The sequence below is a fragment of the Phyllobates terribilis genome, unplaced genomic scaffold (assembly GCF_046119375.1).
Source record: "Phyllobates terribilis strain yellow unplaced genomic scaffold, ASM4611937v1 Scaffold_12__6_contigs__length_324123572, whole genome shotgun sequence".
Lineage (NCBI taxonomy): Eukaryota > Metazoa > Chordata > Amphibia > Anura > Dendrobatidae > Phyllobates > Phyllobates terribilis.
Genome location: NW_027362772.1, coordinates 121,750,761 through 121,770,698, shown reverse-complemented (window position 1 = coordinate 121,770,698; position 19,938 = coordinate 121,750,761). Strand labels below are relative to the sequence as shown.

The 19,938-nt window shown below is 47.0% G+C and overlaps 1 protein-coding gene across 2 annotated transcripts in view; it reads right to left on the bottom strand.

Moving 5' to 3' along the window:
• Nucleotides 1–1,574: 1,574 nt before the first annotated feature.
• The window catches only part of CA11 (carbonic anhydrase 11), a 1,198,011-nt gene continuing 1,179,647 nt past the window's right edge, over nucleotides 1,575–19,938 (bottom strand). Inside the window, exon 8 of one of the 2 annotated variants that reach the window (XM_073657763.1) lies at nucleotides 1,575–2,153. In XM_073657763.1, the coding sequence (XP_073513864.1) occupies nucleotides 2,125–2,153 (29 nt within the window). In that variant the 3' untranslated portion in view covers nucleotides 1,575–2,124. The remainder of the gene's footprint in view (nucleotides 2,154–19,938) is intronic. The other variant, XM_073657762.1, reaches the window with a different exon arrangement.

Here is a 19,938-nt window from a genome sequence, read left to right as displayed (position 1 = left end):
CAAAGCGTGGAGGTGCCAGAAGCCGAGGTCCATAGTCGGGTACCATGAAGGGACTGGATTGCGGTCCCGCAGGAATGGGCATGGATGGACCAGAGGTAGACAAAGACGAGTCACACAATGCGCCTAGACGAGAGTTAACGGACCGTAGATAGGACAGTACCACCTCCTGCTGAGGTTTCTGACGTAAGACTTCCTGGTGCAGATCGGAGATCTGGGGACCACCGGGTTCCATGTCCCGAGCAAACTGTAACGGGTCTGGGAGGTGGAACCTCTGAGCAACTATACAAGGGGGCAGTCCTTGTAAGGAAGCGGGTGGCTCCCAGGGAAGGCGGGCAGGTAGTCACGGCTAGTGACGGGGATAGTCTCTGGGTAGAAGGGCAGGAGGTCATGGCAAGTGAAGGGGACAGTCTCTAGACAGGCGGGTGGTCACGGCAAGTGACGGCAGAGCCTCCAGGTAGGCTAGTAGGCAGGTAGCAGGTGGACGCTCCCAGGTGAGCGGGCAAGAGTCTCTGGACAGGCAGGTGGTCACAGCACGTGACGGCGGAGCCTCCAGGTAGGCTAGCAGGCAGGTAGCAGGTGAGCGCTCCCAGGTGAGCGGGCAAGAGTCTCTGGACAGGCAGGTGGTCACAGCATGTGACGGTGGAGCCTCCAGGTAGGCTAGCAGACAGGTAGTAGGTGAGCGCTCCCAGGTGAGCGGGCAGGCTGGTCCATAGACAGACTGACAGGTGTCGGAAGGCAGACCGTCGGACCGCAGGCTTGCAAGCAGGTAAGCGGATATCAGGCAGGTATCAAGCAGGAATCTGGCAGGTGACTGGCAGGTAACAAGCAGGAATCTGGCAGGTGACTGGCAGGTAACAAGCAGGAATCTGGCAGGTGACTGGCAGGTAACTGGTAACGGGACCTGAGGGCTGAAGCAGAGTGAAGGTTTTGCAACAACATTGCTCGGGCACCTCCATTTTGGAGGAGGTGCCTTATATATGGGAGGTCCTCCGGCAATTGGCCGGGGACTCCTTAGGACGGCGCGCGCGGTCCCTTTAAGAGACGGGGAGCGCGCGCGCGCCCTAAGCACACTGCCGGGGAAGGAGCGCGTGCCGGAAGCAGCGGGGAGAGAAGCGCTGGAGGACGCCGCGCCTGGAGCGGGGATGTGAGAGGGACGGCGTCTCTGCCTAGTACGGGGCAGAGACGCCGATGCTACACATTGTAGTGTTCAGCGAGTATGTTCTGTCCGAGTATGCTTGGGCCAAGCTCCGAGTATTTATAGCTGCTCGGTGATATGGTTTAATCGCTCCCGTGTGCATGATTTGCAACTGTTTGACAGTTTTATTATATATGAGGAATGTGTAAGAATTAAACATTCCTCACATGTAATAAAACTGTCAAACAGTTGCAAATCATGGACACGGGAGCGATTCAACCACATCACCGAGCAGCTGTAAATACTCGGAGCTCGGCCCGAGCATACTCGGCGAAAGGGTTATTAGAACGTACTCGCTCAACACTAATACATTGCAATAATAAAAGCAATTAAAAAAAGTCAAATGTGGAATGCTAATTGGCTTTATTATCATCAACAAAAAGTCAGAATATTATAAAGTGTCAATTCATTTTTTTGCCATATTTTTGCTCTCACCTGCTGATCACCTACATGCTTTTCATTAAATTATATCACATACTGGATATTATTGCAGGCAAGTTAATTTCACAAAACAGTACATTTCTGCACAGTGTGTATTTTCACATACGCATTTTCAGGAAACATTCATTTCAGTGCATTTCCTAAATGTTGAATAATTTATCAGGAATTGTGTATGAAATTACTTTGCTTCCTCTTAAAATAATTTATAGACAGGATATTTTCAACTTTATTAAGTCCTGTGCTGAATGGATTAGAGGCTGGCAATCAGTTTTAGCTTCTTGAAAATAGTTCATTCCCACTTAACAGTACACATATATAGGTGTTCTTTTTCTTTTGCCATTTTTTTTTTTACAATATTTTTTTAAAAGCTGTAAAAATTTTCTTTTGAAAACACAAGCAGTTCTTATTTTTCCCCGGTGTTCCATCTGTCCTTGTGACAAAAGTTGTTTTGGAATCTTTGCAGATTGGACAGAAGTAATATAAATTGCTCAGTTCTTGGAAGACGAAGGCCAGTCCACTGTAATGTGAGAAAAGAAAGAGTTATGAGAAAAATATAGAATAGCTAATGTGAAAAGAAATGTATTAATTTACATGGGCTTTAAATGAGTCCTCCAAAAATAGAAAGATAAAGAAAGAAAAAAAATACCATTATGAATATATTCCTAAATACCTTTAATTAGCGATTGACATTTTTTTTGTCTAGGGAGATAATCACTATAGAGAATTAAAATAGCCATATTCAAGTTACATTGGCTGAAATCTGTCCTAGAATGTTAATAGGATATGTGCCTGTGAGCATGCTGTCAAACTATTTCCATGCCAGAGCAGCCACTCAGCATTGAAAAAAAAACAGTGTGGACTGCAGTGTGAACAGCTTCTTCTTTTTTCAGCAATCCGAGTATCTCCAATATTAGATCAGATAGAAAGGGTGAACACAAGTGTGAGCAGTCATTTCTAATCTCAGCACTCCTGGTATCTCCAGTATTAGATCAGACATACAAAATGGACTTCAATGTGAGTGGCCTCTTCTCATCTAAGCACCTTCAGTATATCCTTAATAAATCAGATTGAAAGAGTGCACAGCAGGGTAAACAGCCTCTTCATACCTCAACACCCTTGGTATCTTCAGTATTTGATTGGATAAACAGGGTTGACAGGGGTGTGAGCAGCTTCTTCTTACCTCAGCACCCTTGGTTTTTCAGTATTACATAGTAACATAGTTTTAAGGTTGAAGGAAGACTATGTCCATCTAGTTCAACCCATAGCCTAACATGTTGATCCAGAGGAAGGCAAAAAAAAAACATGTGGCAAACACTAAGCTCCACATTGGGGAAAAAAATTCCTTCCCGACTCTATACGACAATCAGACTAGTTCCCTGGATCAACGCCCTATCAAGGAATCTAGTATATATAACCTGTAATATTATACTTTTTAAGAAAGGCATCCATGCCCTTCTTAAATTTTAGTAGTGAATCACTCATTACAACATCATGCGGCAGAGAGTTCCATAGTCTCACAGCTCTTACAGTAAAGAATCCACGGCTGTGATTATGATTAAACCTTCTTTCCTCCAGAAGTAGAAGATGCCCCCTTCTACCGGTCTCAGGCCTCAGAGTAAAAAGATCAGTAGACAGGTCTTTGTACTGTCCCCTCATATACTTGTACATAGTAATAAGATCACCCCTATGCCTTAGTTTTTCCAAAGTAAATAACCCCACGTGTAATAAACTGTCTTGGTATTGCAGACCCCCCAATCCTCTAATAACCTTGGTCGCTCTTTTCTGCACCCGCTCCAGTTCAGCTATGTCTTTCTTATACACCGGAGACCAGAACTGTACACAGTATTCTAAGTGTGGTCGCACTAGTGACTTGTATAGAGGTAAAACTATGTTCTCCTCATGAGCATCTATGCCACTTTTAATGCATCCCATTATTTTATTTGCCTTTGCAGCAGCTGCCTGACACTGGCCACCAAATGTGAGCTTGTTGTCCACCAATACACCCAGGTCTTTATCAGTGACAGTTTTGCCCAGTGTTTTACAATTAAGCATATAATTATACATTTTATTTCCTCTGCCCAAGTGCATTACTGTAACGGGTCTGGGAGGCGGAACCTCTGAGCTACTATACAAGGGGGCGGCCCTTGTAAGGGAGCGGGCGGCAGTCTCTGGATGAACGGACAGGGAGATACGGCAAGTGATCAGGGCAGTCTCTGGGTAAAGGGTAGGTACGACCTGTGATGGCAGAGCCTCCGGGTAGGCTAGCAGGCAGATGGTAGATGTGTGCTCCCAGGTGAGCAAGCGAGAGTCTCTGGAATAACAGGTGGTCACGGCACGTGACGGCGGAACCTCCGGGCTGGCAAGCAGGCAGGTAACGGAGAAGCGCTCCCAGGTGAGCGGGCAAGAGTCTCTGAAGTAGCTGATGGTCACAGCACGTGACAACGGAGCCTCCGGGCTGGCAAGCAGGCAGGTAACGGAGAAGCGCTCCCAGGTGAGCGGACAAGAGTCTGAAGTAGCTGATGGTCACAGCACGTGACAACGGAGCCTCCGGGCTGGCAAGCAGGCAGGTAACGGAGAAGCGCTCCCAGGTGAGCGGACAAGAGTCTGGAGTAGCTGATGGTCACAGCACGTGACAACGGAGCCTCCGGGCTGGCAAGCAGGCAGGTAACGGAGAAGCGCTCCCAGGTGAGCGGGCAAGCTGGTCCATAGACAGACTGACCGGAGTTGTAAGGCAGACCGTCGGACCTCAGGAAAGTAGGCAGGGAGCTGATGTGCGCTCCCAGGTGAGCGGGCAGGCTGGTCCTTTAGACAGACTGACAGGAGTAGTAAGGCAGACCGTCGGACCTCAGACTGGCAGACAGGTAACAAGTATTCAGGCAGGAAACTGGCAGGAAACTGGCAGGAAACTGGCAGGAAACTGGCAACGGGACCTGAGGGCTGAAGCACAGGTGAGACACAGGTGCAAACAACATTGCTCGGGCACCTCCATTTTGGAGGAGGTGCCTTATATATGATGAAGTCCTCCGGCCATTGGCCGGGGACTCCTTAGGACGGCGCGCGCGGCCCCTTTAAGAGGAGGGGAGCGCGCGCGCGCGCGTCCTAAGCACAGGGGCCGGGAAGGAGCGCGCGCTGAGAGCAGAGCGGGAGGAGGACGCCGGGAAGGAGCGCGCGCTGACAGCAGAGCGGGGAGAGGACGCCGGGCACGGAGCAGAGCGGTGAGGGGAGCAGCGTCCCTGCCTAGCAGAGGGCAGGGACGCCAGCGCTACAGTACCCCCCCTTTAGGCCCCCCCTTTTTTAGGCCAGACAGAAATTTAGCTAGGATGAGAGGGGCATGGATGTTCTCCCGGGGCTCCCACGTTCTCTCCTCAGGACCAAACCCCTTCCAATCTACCAGAAAAAAGGTCTTTCCTCTTACCCTTTTGGTGGCAAGAATGTTCTCTACCTCAAACTCGTCCTCAGCAGAAACCGGAGCAGGAGGCGTACCTGGAGACTTGGAAAAAGAGTTAAGTACCACAGGTTTGAGGAGAGATACATGGAAGGAGTTAGGGATCCGTAAGTTGACCGGGAGTTTCAATTTATAGGCCACCGGGTTGATCTGACTGATGACCTCCAGTGGGCCGATGAACCGAGGCCCTAACTTATAGGAAGGGATCTTGAGCCGGACATATTTGGACGAGAGCCAGACTTTATCCCCAGGACGGAATTGAGGAGGGTCCAGACGTTTTTTGTCAGCGTGTCTTTTCATACGCTCGGAAGACTGAAGGAGTGCGGATCGGGTACTCTCCCAAATGGAGGAAAATTTGCTAACGAGAGATTCCGCAGCCGGGTTGTCCACCGAGGTGGAGACAGGAAAAGGAATCCGAGGATGCTGACCAAAGACTACAAAAAACGGGGATTTGGAGGAGGATTCGCTCTCGTGATTATTGTAAGAGAACTCGGCCCATGGTAGGAGATCCACCCAGTCAGAATGATGGGCATTAACGAAGTGCCGGAGGTAACTGGTCAGGTTCTGATTGATCCGCTCCACTTGACCATTGGACTGTGGGTGGTAAGCGGAAGAGAAGTCCAGGGAGACGTCTAGTAGTTTACAAGTGGCTCTCCAGAAGCGTGAGGTGAACTGTACCCCACGATCCGAAACGATGTGATGGGGCAGGCCATGAAAACGGAAGATGTGACGAATAAAGTCTCTAGCTAGCTCGGGTGCAGACGGGAGGCCTGGCAGGGGAACGAAATGAGCCATCTTGGAGAAGCGGTCAGCGACCACCCAAATGACCGTACAACCGGCAGAGAGTGGGAGGTCAGTTATGAAGTCCATTGCAATATGCTGCCAGGGGGCAGCAGGTACTGGGAGCGGAAGGAGGCGACCGGCTGGCAGATGTCTCGGAACCTTGTTGCGGGCGCAGGACACACAGGCAGAAACAAAGTCTATTACATCCTTGTGCAGGGTAGGCCACCAGTAGTGCCGGGAAATAAGCTGGAGGGTCTTCTTCTGACCAGCGTGGCCAGCCAGTTTAGACGAGTGACCCCAGTGAAGGATCTTCTCCCGATCAGGTACTGATACGAACGTCTTTCCGGGAGGAAGACGATTTAGACTCACGGGAGCCACCTGCATTACTCTGGCGGGATCGATGATGTGTTTCGGATCTTCCTCGAGATCAGATACCAGAAAGGATCGAGACAAGGCGTCCGCCTTGACGTTTTTGTCAGCCAGGCGAAAATGAAGGACAAAATCAAAACGAGCAAAAAACAAGGACCACCGGGCTTGGCGCGGGTTAAGTCTCTGGGCATGCTGGAGATAAGCCAAGTTCTTGTGGTCAGTGTAAATTATTACCGGGTGAAGAGCCCCCTCAAGCAGGTAACGCCACTCCTCCAATGCCAGTTTGATGGCCAATAACTCTCGATCTCCTATGGAATAATTGCGCTCTGAGGAGGAGAAGAGTTTAGAGAAGAAGCCGCAAGTTACCATCCTCCCGGAAGAAGATTTTTGAGTAAGTACCGCTCCAGCTGCAGAGGAGGAGGCGTCCACTTCCAGGAAGAACTGCTTGTTGCCGTCCGGGCGATGCAGCACCGGGGCGGAAGAGAAGGCCTGTTTTAAGGAAAGAAAGGCTTCTTCTGCTTCGGGCGGCCACTCTTTGGGATTAGTACCCTTATGGGTGAGCGCGGAAATTGGGGCAGTCCGGGAAGAGAAGTGTGGTATGAAGAGGCGGTAGTAGTTGGCGAAGCCCAGGAACCGCTGAATGGCCTTCAGCCCCTCCGGTCGAGGCCATTTCTCGATGGCAGACAGTTTCTCTGGATCCATTCGTAGGCCGGTCTGAGAAATAATGTAGCCCAAAAACGGAAGCGAGGTCTGCTCAAAGAGGCACTTCTCGTATTTAGCGAAGAGGTGATTCTGCCTGAGCCTGAGCAGGACCTGACGAACGTCCCTCCGGTGAGTCTGGAGATCCGGAGAGAAGACCAAGATGTCGTCCAGGTACACCACTACGCAGGAGTAGAGAAGGTCCCGGAAGATGTCATTGACCAACTCTTGAAAGACGGCAGGAGCGTTACAGAGACCAAAGGGCATTACCAGGTATTCATAGTGGCCGTCCCGGGTGTTGAATGCCGTCTTCCATTCATCCCCTTGACGGATACGAACCAGGTTGTACGCCCCACGGAGGTCTAGTTTGGTGAAGATTCTAGCCCCCCTCAGACGATCAAATAATTCTGGAATGAGCGGAAGGGGGTACTTATTCTTCACCGTGATCTGGCTTAGGCCTCTATAGTCTATACAGGGACGGAGAGAGCCGTCCTTCTTTTTAACGAAAAAGAAGCCTGCTCCCGCCGGGGAGGTAGATTTCCGGATGAATCCCCTGGCCAGATTCTCCTCAATATATTCGGACATCGACCGGGTCTCAGCAGCGGATAAAGGATAAATACGCCCACGGGGAGGAGTAGTACCGGGTAACAGGTCGATGGGACAGTCGTATGGTCTATGAGGGGGTAATGTCTCTGCCTCCTTTTTATTAAAGACATCAGCAAAAGACCAATAAGGAATTGGAAGTCCAGGTAGATTAGCTGGGGTAGGAGAGGGACGGACGGGATGGACGGGAACCAGGCAGGTCTTATGACAGTTTTGTCCCCAGCGAAGGACTTCTCCGGTTTGCCAGTCAAGCACGGGTGCATGTCTCTGGAGCCAAGGCAGACCTAGCAAGAGGGCGTGAGAGAGTCCAGGCAGAACATGAAAGGAGATACTCTCAGAATGCAGCATTCCCACCTGCAGAGTAATGGATTCGGTGATGAGTTGGATGGGGCGTGGTAAGAGCCCCCCATCCACGGCAGCCACAGACAAGGGTACAGCCAGAGGTTTGGTGGGGATGCGGTATTTCTCTACCAGGGACTGTGAAATAAGATTCCCGGCTGCTCCAGAGTCCAGTTGGGCTAGTTCGAAATAACGGTTCTCCCCGTGGACGATTGAAACTGACAACAGCAGGGATGGAGAGGATTTATTCTTGTCTAGGTGGACCTCTCTGAGCGAACCTAGACACAGGCGTTTCCCGACCTTTCCGGGCAGGCACGGATCTGGTGCTCCTTACTGCCACAGTAGAAGCAGGTCCCCTTGGCACGGCGTAAGTCCTGACGGGTCTTGACCATCTTGGTCTGGTCGACCTGCATAGGCTCAGGAGGGTGTACCTGGTTAGAGACAGAAGGAGTGACGGGTTTCTGAAAAGTAGGAGCTAGACGTGGTAACCTCCTCTCACGGGTGACCTCTCTGGCACGCTCCTGGAACCGTAGGTCAATCCGGGTGGCAAGAGTTATTAAGTCATCGAGAGTGGTAGGAGTGTCCCGACCGGCAAGTTCATCTTTAATACGGCCGGACAGACCCTCCCAGAAGACGGAAACCAGAGCGTCGTTATCCCAGGTCAGCTCCGAGGCAAGGGTACGGAACCGTATGGCATATTGGCCCACGGTGAGACTCCCCTGACGGAGGCGTAGCAACGATGATGCAGATGAGGTCTTCCGTCCGGGTTCGTCGAAGACTTTCCGGAAAGCCGTGAGAAAAGCAGGCAAGTTGGACACCAGGGGGTCTCCTCTCTCCCATAGAGGATTTAGCCAGGCCAGGGCCTCCCCGGTGAGATGGGACATGATGAAGGCAATTTTGGCCCGGTCGGAGTTAAACTGGTAGGACAAAAGTTCAAAATGCAGGGTGCACTGATTTAAGAAGCCCCGAGCCTGGACGGAGTCGCCTCCGAAGCGAGGAGGTGCAGAAAGCCGGGGTCCGGGGTAGGATACCATGGTATTAGTGGGCAGCGGAGCTGCCGGATTGCAAGATATGGCACTGGCGGAGGTTGTTGGTGGATCAGACAGAGTGTTCAGGCGAGTATTAACATTCCGCAGGTGACCCAGGATGGACTCCTGTTGGGACCTCTGACGGGACAGTTCAAGACAGAGGTCCGAGAGCGAGGGAGCTTGGGTGCCACCGGGTTCCATGGCCCGAGCAAACTGTAACGGGTCTGGGAGGCGGAACCTCTGAGCTACTATACAAGGGGGCGGCCCTTGTAAGGGAGCGGGCGGCAGTCTCTGGATGAACGGACAGGGAGATACGGCAAGTGATCAGGGCAGTCTCTGGGTAAAGGGTAGGTACGACCTGTGATGGCAGAGCCTCCGGGTAGGCTAGCAGGCAGATGGTAGATGTGTGCTCCCAGGTGAGCAAGCGAGAGTCTCTGGAATAACAGGTGGTCACGGCACGTGACGGCGGAACCTCCGGGCTGGCAAGCAGGCAGGTAACAGAGAAGCGCTCCCAGGTGAGCGGGCAAGAGTCTCTGAAGTAGCTGATGGTCACAGCACGTGACAACGGAGCCTCCGGGCTGGCAAGCAGGCAGGTAACGGAGAAGCGCTCCCAGGTGAGCGGACAAGAGTCTGAAGTAGCTGATGGTCACAGCACGTGACAACGGAGCCTCCGGGCTGGCAAGCAGGCAGGTAACGGAGAAGCGCTCCCAGGTGAGCGGACAAGAGTCTGAAGTAGCTGATGGTCACAGCACGTGACAACGGAGCCTCCGGGCTGGCAAGCAGGCAGGTAACGGAGAAGCGCTCCCAGGTGAGCGGGCAAGCTGGTCCATAGACAGACTGACCGGAGTTGTAAGGCAGACCGTCGGACCTCAGGAAAGTAGGCAGGGAGCTGATGTGCGCTCCCAGGTGAGCGGGCAGGCTGGTCCTTTAGACAGACTGACAGGAGTAGTAAGGCAGACCGTCGGACCTCAGACTGGCAGACAGGTAACAAGTATTCAGGCAGGAAACTGGCAGGAAACTGGCAGGAAACTGGCAGGAAACTGGCAACGGGACCTGAGGGCTGAAGCACAGGTGAGACACAGGTGCAAACAACATTGCTCGGGCACCTCCATTTTGGAAGAGGTGCCTTATATATGATGAAGTCCTCCGGCCATTGGCCGGGGACTCCTTAGGACGGCGCGCGCGGCCCCTTTAAGAGGAGGGGAGCGCGCGCGCGCCCTAAGCACAGGGGCCGGGAAGGAGCGCGCGCTGAGAGCAGAGCGGGAGGAGGACGCCGGGAAGGAGCGCGCGCTGACAGCAGAGCGGGGCGAGGACGCCGGGCACGGAGCAGAGCGGTGAGGGGAGCAGCGTCCCTGCCTAGCAGAGGGCAGGGACGCCAGCGCTACAATTACCTTACATTTATCCCCATTAAAGCTCATTTGCCTTTTATCAGCCCAAGCTTCTAGTTTACATAGATCCTCCTGTAATATAAAATTGTCCTCCTCTGTATTGATTACTCTGCAGAGTTTAGTGTCATCCGCATATATTGAAATACTACTCTGTATGCCCCCTACAAGGTCATTAATAAATATGTTAAAAAGAAGCGGGCCCAATACTGACCCCTGTGGTACCCCACTGTTAACTGAGACCCAGTCTGAGTGTGTTCCATTAATAACCACCCTTTGTTTCCTATCACTGAGCCAGTTATTAACCCACATACATATATTTTCCCCTATCCCCATTGCTCTCATTTTATGTATCAACCTTTTGTTTGGAACCGTATCAAAAGCTTTTGAAAAGTCCATATATACAACATCCACTGAATTTTCTTGGTCCAGTCCGGAACTTGCCTCCTCATAAAAGCTGATCAGATTAGTTTGACAGAAACGGTCCCTCGTAAACCCATGTTGATATTGGGTCATGAGGTTATTCTTCAGATACTCTAGTATGGCATCTCTTAGGAAACCCTCCAGGATTTTACCAACAGTAGAGGTTAAGCTTACTGCCTATAATTTCCAAGTTCGGTTTTTGTCCCCTTTTTGAATTTTGGCACCACATTTGTAATACGTCATTCCTGTGGTACAGACCCTGTTATTACGGAATCTTTAAAGATTAAAAACAATCGTCTATCTATGACGTTACTTATTTCCTGCAGTACTCGCGGGTGTATCCCATCCCGGCCCGGGATTTTTCAACTTTAGTGATTTTTAGACGCCGCCGTACTTCCTGCTGGGTTAAGCAAGTGACATTTAATGGAGAATTTTTGTCATCACTAATCATGTTTTCTGTCATACGATTTTCTTGTGTAAATACTGTTGAAAAGAAATCATTTAGCATATTGGCTTTTTCCTCATCCTCATCCACCATTTCACCCAGACTATTTTTAAGGGGGCCAACACTATTATTTTTTAGTTTTTTACTGTTTATGTAGTTAAAGAATATTTTGGAATTATTTTTACTTTCTCTGGCGATGAGTCTCTCTGTCTCAATCATTGCTGCCTTCATTTGGTTTTTACAGAATTTATTTAATTTTCTGTATTTATTTAATGCCTCATCACTACCTACTTGCTTTAATTCTCTATTGCTTTTTTTTGTCACTTATTGTGCCCCTTACAGCTCTATTTAGCCTTAGTGGTTTCCTCCTATTTCTAGCAGGTTTATTCCCATAGGGTATATATTGTGCACATGTCCTATTCAGGATGCTAATAAATGTCTCTCATTTGCTTTGAGTAGTTTTATATCTCAGGATATCGTCCCAGTTTATTGCACTAAAATCATCTCTCAACCGTTGGGAATTTGCCTTCCTGAAGTCTAGTGTCCATGTAACCCCTCTACTACACATCTTATTAAAGGTTACATGAAAACGTATTATTTTGTGATCACTATTACCCAAGTGACCCCCAACTTGTATATTTGATATGCGGTCTGGCCTATTGGTTAATATTAGGTCTAGCAGTGCCCCCCTTCTTGTTGGGTCCTGAACCAGTTGTGAAGGGTAATTGTCTCTCATAGTAGTCAAAAACCTATTACCCTTGCTTGAACTACATGTTTCTGTCCCCCAATGTACTTCAGGGTAGTTGAAGTCCCCCATAATAATGACTTCTCCTTGAGTCACTGATTCATCTATTTGCTTTATGAGGATACTAGCTTTTACCCGAGGCTTCGCTCGCGTGGAATTTGGTCTGCCACATTAAGTTTCGTGACAGATCATTTTAATAGTAAAAAAAAATAATCTTAATAGTAAAAAATAATAATCTTAATAGCAAAAAAAAATAATCTTATTTAGTTACTCGTACATCCAAAATTTCAGATGTCTAACTTCAAAACTGACGGATTCCATACAATCTTTGAACCCCTATAATATGAAGAGGGAAACTCTTGAGGGTGGAATTATCAAAATTCCTTTCTTAGTGCTCATTTAAGCTATAATAGAACCTATCTGCAAATTTCAAGATGCTAAGTTCAGTGGTTTCGGCTGTGCGTTGACCACTAGGTGTGTCAGTCAATCAGGTTTACAGTTTTATATAATCTTCGCCTGTATGGTGTGTTTATAAAAAGTAGCCCTATGTCCTTCCCCAGGCTTGATATTATCCATATCAAATTTCATCACAAACGGATTACTAAACACTGATTAATAAACAGGACGGACTGAAGTTACTTGCGTTTAATATTGTTCGTGTTAGTAAAGAATTAGTATGTAATTGGAATAATGGACATCTGCAGGTAATTTATCTATGTGTTTTTACTGCAATATACTCCTGTAAACTATGTTATTTGATTTCTTTCGTTCAGCGAAAATATGTAGATTTTGCGATTTAGAAACACGTGAGCAAGCTACGTATAGCTGACCGTGGGAAAAACAGGGCGTGCCTAAATGTATCCCCGCTACCTTCAAAGTTTGCCCTTGCGATTTATTGATGGTCATTGAAAATGCAACTTTAAGTGGGAACTGCAAACGTTTGAAATTAAAGGGTAAGTTATTGGGTATTATTGGGATGCGTGGGATAAGAATATTTTCACCCTTAGCTTCTCCAGTTAAAATTGTGGCCTTTACAATGTGCCTGCCTAGTTCAGTGACTCGCAATCTAGTGCCATTACATAATCTCGGGACGTCCAAGTTGCGCATTAACAAAACGGGTATAACGACCGTTAACTCGAGCTTATGAGATGGGACATCGGATAGCTCCAAAGAGTTAAGAAACTCCACGGGGTAGCTAGTACAGTCTTCAGATGACATGACTGTGTCGATGGAGTTGTAGGTTGTTGCATCGCTGGTTTCTTGGTCCAAGATAATTTTATTGATTTTCGCAACTGTTTCATTTCTTGGTGCTAGTATAGTTCTTTCACATAGCCAATTTTCATCGTGGATGTTTTGTTGCAAATTTGGAAAATCTTGAGCAATAAGTGCGTCTTCGGAATCCACAACATGACAAAATTGGTTAGTGAATAGAACCATACCTTCTTCGTCAGTTTCGATTCGACCTTCACCGATCTCGAGCAGTTTCTCAGCGTACGCGCCCGACTCTAGATCATTGAATAACTGGACACGCATGTTGGTGGTGAGGTGCAGCTTTTCAACTTTGGTCCATAAATATGAGGATTTCAGACTTGCGTTAATTTCGTCTGCTGCAGTGCCTCGCTCGATGACAGGCAAAGTTTGCCTAAAGTCCCCAGCCAATAAAACAACCACACCACCCATTATTGTTTGTTTACTGTGTAAGTCTTGTAGACAACGATCAAGAGCTTCGATGGCGCGTTTGTGTGACATTGTGCACTCGTCCCACACGATTAGTTTGCACTGTTGCAACAGGAGGCCACGGGCGCTGCTCTTGCTGATTTTACATGATGGGGTTTCTTCGTTCACCAGATTAAGAGGTAATTTAAAGACTGAATGTGCCTTCCGTCCACCGCTTAGCAATGTTGCAGCAATTCCAGAGGAAGCTACAGCTAATGCAACGTTATGACCGCTACGAATTTTTGCTAAAAGTAAATTAAGCAAGAAAGTTTTTCCTGTACCACCCGGGGCATCAAGGAAAAAAAGTCCGCCTTCACCATTCTCAACTCGTCCTACTATTTTGTGATAAATCTCTCTTTGATCAGGTAGCAAACGTGGCTCAGTTTCGCAAACGTGAGCGTCTAACTGGTTGGTATCATAGCTTAGCTCTTTTATCAACTCGTTCGACAGCTCTCCTCTACGCCGCGGTGAGGGTAGACCAAAATCGGACAATTTCTTTCCAGAAATTATTAATATTTTGTCCTCGATAAGCCCCAACGCCTCATTAAAACAGAGATCATCGTTAACGTGATCCATTCTTTCAAATCTGTGCATGATATCCTCTGATAACACAGTTTTATACTTGTGCCAGAGTTGTAGAGGATTGGATAAACCGCAATTGCATATCAATATGGCAAACAGCTCTCTTATTTGCGCCGGGGAGCGACATAGCATGGCCTCTTCTAAGGTGGTATCCCAGTGGTTATCATCTTCCAACAACCCCATCTTCTCACACACCTGCCGAAAAGTTGCAAGTTCTTGACCTTCAAATGTTTTTAAATCCGAGAAGTTGGTTGGACCCCTTATTACATTCAGCAGCATATGCAAGCAATAACATTCAAAATTGCTAACGTGCACCGTGTAAATGCGACCAAGAGCGTCTTTTGCCTTTACACCTGGCCAGCCATTGACAGGTGTTCCTTGTAAACGACGTTTCCATTGCTTCCGTGCCACATTCCAAGTATAGTAGCGAGGCACGTCAATGTAAAGTAATGTTTTTGCAAACGTATCACTTTGGCACAACAGGAAAAATGCAGTTAGTGTAGTTTTAGGTGGTGCTTCTAATCTCTCTCTAAAATTATTTTCCGTAAAGTAAACCCTCTCGCCATTGGGTAAATGAATCACGAGATGAGTGACGGTTGGGTGTCTCTCGTGCAGAGGCAGACCTAAGATCCGCCACGCTGCTTCGTTACTACTAACATATCGGCCGGTTCTAAAGGTCTGCACCTAATCTCTTGGGTCAATGTTAACATTCCCTTGCTGGCGGATGTTAAAAATAGCCTGGTCGCTACCCTTATTAATATATTTACAAATATATTTTATCGCCTGTACCGTATTACAGAACTCTACATTTAAATGAGAATTAAAATTTTTTGATAAGAGTGGAGAATATGGGACCACCCATCTATTGTCCACCAATATTTCCTGTGTTCCTCTACGGGTTTTTATAATCGTCGTGCGTCCACCATTCTCTGGTGCTCTGCGCCTGTACAAAGGATAACCTTTGTCATTGGTTTGAGTATCTTTTAAAAGCTTCCTCGGATATTTTTTGGTACATTTTCCTTCCTTCATGCATGGCGATGAAGAATTGAATGTACCACATGGCCCGTGAATCATATTCTTTGTCACTGTATCATAGAGCTTTTGATCGGTTTCTGGGTTTGGTATCTCAGCACATATGATTTCGTCAATTTGGTTCGGATGCAATTTTTCCTTTAACCACAGCAGTAAGTGCACATGAGGCAAACCTCGCTTTTGCCACTCGATCGAGTACATGAAGCATTGCATATCACCAAATATGTTACCTTTTGTAAGTAGAGCTACCAACTTCTGTACTTTTATTCTAAATACTCGAGCTGTTAAGTCCTATCTGTCCGTTGAATTTTGACCAACCATAAGCTCTTTGGTGATTTCTGGCCAAGCGGGGTTGCAAGTCATTGTAATAAATAAATCAGGCCTCCCATAATTACGTACGTATGTGAACGCATCTTGTGTGTATTCGTGTAGGTATCTCGGGCTATTTACAAATGATGACGGGAGAATCACCATCTGACCTAAGTTATTTGGATCCAAATCCGCATCATTTCTTATTGCATCTTGCAAGTGAATATAATTTTCTGCGCGCAGTTTTTTTTGATTTATAGAAATGAACCTTAAGCGCTCACTTTCCAACTTTACATACATGTCGACCAGAAACTGATGAAGTAGAAGCCTACACTTAAGCATCAAATTAAAATCGCTGCGACGGACCATCAAGTGAAAGGCATAAAAATCTTTGCAGGACACCTTTTTGCTTGGCATTGCTTGTTTGATAATTGGATTTATCTGAGGAATATCAATGCTGTACCCCTCTTGTCCTTTCCAAAAAATTATTGGGTACTCGAGAGCGTCATAGAATCTATGTGTATCGGGAACCCTAGTGAGCATGCCATGGCGCGGCTGCACAACGATGTCCCGAGACATAGTTTGTTCACTACTAACTATTACAGCAGCTATTTCATTTGTAGTAGGGGCATTGAATCGTCTCTCATGTTGACCACGTGGTACACGGTCTGGGTGAATCACTACTTTGAAATGATCGTCATTGATCATTCTGTCTCTAGCCGTTTTAAATTCATGCACCAAAATGTTGTGGTCGTGAAGTACTCGTTGTAATTTTTTAACTATGTTTCTATCTACGCTTTGCACGCACTCAGTACGCCTGTTGATATGTTCTTCTTCGTCACCTATGAAATAAACTTGTAAAAATTGTGGTTGCGAAATGGACGTAGGAATTAAAGAACCGATACGGTGGTATACTTGTCCTTGTATTGTAAAGGTCGGGCAAAACCCTGGCATTGAGACAATTTGATCTGCTCCAAAAGACGTCATATGAAAGCACATGTTGTATTTTCTTATATTATTTAGAAAAAGGCGAGATTCATCAGTTTCATTAGAGAAAAGCTCTTTTAAAGGTTGAACTGGCTCGTCTATATAAGGAAGCGCTACATTCCCGCCCAAACAACACATACCTGCTGCTTCCTCTTTCCACTTAAGAGCTCCGCAATATTTGCAATCTATGGTCATTGCTTCTATTTTTATAAGCTTGTGAGTTTCATAATCAAGAGTCTCGTCATACTCAAATGCAGCTTTATTAAACAATATCCATGTATTTCTTGTAAATGTTTGACGTCGCTGTGCTGCCCTTTCAGCAACAGTGCGTCTGCGAGATTCGGCCATTTCATAAGTTTCAGTGGCTCTTTTGGACGCCATGTAAGTCGCTTGCTGCTGACGTCGAGCTTGGGACTGTTCTGGAGTTTCAGCAGCCCGTTGAGACGCCAGATACTCCGCATGCTGTTCACGTCGGGCTTGGGACTGTTCTTGAGTTTCAGCAGCCCGTTGAGATGCCAAAAACTCCGCATTCCGTTCACGTCGGGCTTGGGATTGTTCTGGAGTCTCTGCAGCTCTATGTGCCGCACAACGCACCGCCTGCTCAAGCCTTCGTTGCTCAGCTTGTTGAGATGTCTCATCAGGTCTAATTATTTTCATAGCTCGGGCTTTATTAGAGCTTTGCGAAATGTTAGACTTACGCTTTCGTGGCATTTTTATAAGTACTAATTACAAAATAGGTACTTAGTAAAGTTCAAACAAAATACTAAAACAATCGAATTAGTTATATTACAATCACTGTGCAGATGATATCAGTTGTATATGACTGGTCTATGAGGAGCAGCTGTGGCGCGGTTACCCATAGCAACCATTCTCAGTGTTCTGTGGGAGCTGAGAGCAGCCTGCTGGTGCTGTGGGTGACATGCTGCGCTGCACACACACAGGGCTGTGCTGCACACAGGAGGGGAGGACGCCATTTGTGTAGCGCTGCTGCCGGTGCTGTCAGGCTGCCGTGTGTGCATCCTCCAGGGAGCCGCGCTCAGGTTACTGCCCCTCCCCGTGTGTGAGTCACTTCCCCTCCGCCCAGGTGAGGCGCTCGGAACTTTCCCGGCTGCAGCAGCTGGCGCAGGTGAGCGCATGTTTTATTATGCGCTGTTATGTGGAGGGACAATGGCGGTGGGGACCCCCTGTATGAGGACAATGACGGCCCGGTGCCCCCGGGCAACCTGCAGGAGGAAGCCTCACACTCCCCCCGGGCTGTGGGTGCGGGCAGGCCGTGCTGGGACGTGTAGTTCCCTAGTAACCTGTTCCTGACATATGGGCTGTTTTCTGTGTTTTTTTTTTTTTTTTTTTTTTAAGTCTGAGAAAATGTCATAAATTATCCTTCTCCCTTCAGCTGTTTCCAGAGTGTAATGTATCAGGGTGAGCTCATGACTGACCGCTGCCAAAGTTTCTATGAAATGTCAGTCCCTGGGGGTCGTGTGTGAACCCCCTGTGCCACACTTGTACCTGGCCACGGTATATGATCACCCTTGTATTCTGACTTTGGACAGGCGGCAACTGTGACCTCACTATACAATGATCCACTATGGGCAAATTATTGTATTATCAATCTCTTCTGATTGCTGCAAATCAGCCATTTAAATATCACCTGTGTATGTGTGTATATAAGAGAGCTCTCAGAGGCCAGATTTTTTTCCGACTTAATTGACATGTATCATTATATTACGACCAAAATTACATAAAATCATTACAAATTGTAGCCTATATGTTATTCCGATGTATAATCTATATTACTGTAAAGTTTCATGCAAATCCGTCCAGTAGTTTTTTCGTGAAAGAGTAACAAACATACATACTCACAAACTTTCGCATTTATAATATTAGTAGGATTCTCCGCTGCTTCCATTATTTTTGGAGACTTATAACAAACCCCTATCAGTAATTTATTATTTTTCCCCCCTCCCCTTATCTCCACCCACAGGGACTCTACATTTTCATTAGATTCAAATATATCCTACCGCAAGACAGGTTTTAAGGATGATTTTACATATAAACACACTCCCCCCTCGCTTGTTTGTACGGTCATTTCTGAACAGATCGTTCAGAAATTAGATTAGATTTGATAGACTGGTTGGACTGCAGTGTAAGCAGCCTCTTCTTAACTCATTACCCCTGGTATCTCCAACATTATATGAGATATACAGTGTGGACTATAGTGTGAGAAGACTCTTTATACCTCAGTACCCTGGTTATCTCCAAAATTACATCATATATACAGTGTAGACTGTAGTGTGAGCTGCCTCTTTTTACCTCAGCACCCTGGTATTTCCAGTGTAAGATCAGATAGACAGGGTGGATAGCAGAGTGAGCAGCCTCTTCTCACCTCAACACCTCTGGTATATCCAGCCTTACATCAGATATACAGTGTGGAATGTAGTGTGAGCAGCCTCTTCTTGCATCAGCCCATCTGATGTCTCCAGCATAAGATCAGATAGGCAGGGTGGACTGCAGTGAGTAGCCTCTTCTTACCTCAACAACCTCAACATCTCTGGTATATCCAGCATTAGATCAGATATACAGTGTGGAATGTAGTGTGAGCAGCCTCTTCTTACATCAGCCCATCTGATGTCTCCAGCATAAGATCAGATTGGAAGGGAGGACTGTAGTGTGAGCGGCCTCTTCTTACCTCAGCACTCCTGGTATTTATCATTAGATCATATATACAGGGAGGACTGTAGTGTGAGCTACATCTTTTTACCTCAGCACCCCTGGTATCTCCAGTGTAAGATCAGATAGACAGGGTGGATAGCAGAGTGAACATCCTTAATTACCTCAATTCCTCTGGTATATCCAGCATTAGATCAGATATACAGGGTGGAATGTAGTGTGAGCAGCCTCGTCTTACCTCAGCCCATCTGATGTCTCCAGCATAAGATCAGATAGGCAGGGTGGACTGTTGTGTGAACATCCTCTTCTTACCTCCACACCCCTGGTATCACCAGTATAAGATCAGATAGACAGGGTGGACAGCAGTGGGATCAGAATCTTTTTTATCTCCGCACCATAGTGTGAGTAGCTTCTCATTACCTCAGCATTGCTGGTTTCTCCAGTATAAGATCTGAATACTGTGAAAATATCTGCCTACACGAAGGTAAAAGGGTAAAGCTCCCTACTGCAAATGCTCAGAGACATTTTTCTTATTAACATTATAAAACAGGTTTCTGTCAGGCTAACAAGATGACAGTCATATTTAATCTTTAGTCAAAACAAAGGTAATTTGCTAATTGAAAGTATTTAGGATTTTATTTATGATGACGATTTCTCTCTCTCTCTCTTTCTCTTTCTAAGAAACAATAAGAAATGTGTTAAAATAATAAAATTGTCATTACTCACCTATTCTAACCCCTCCAAT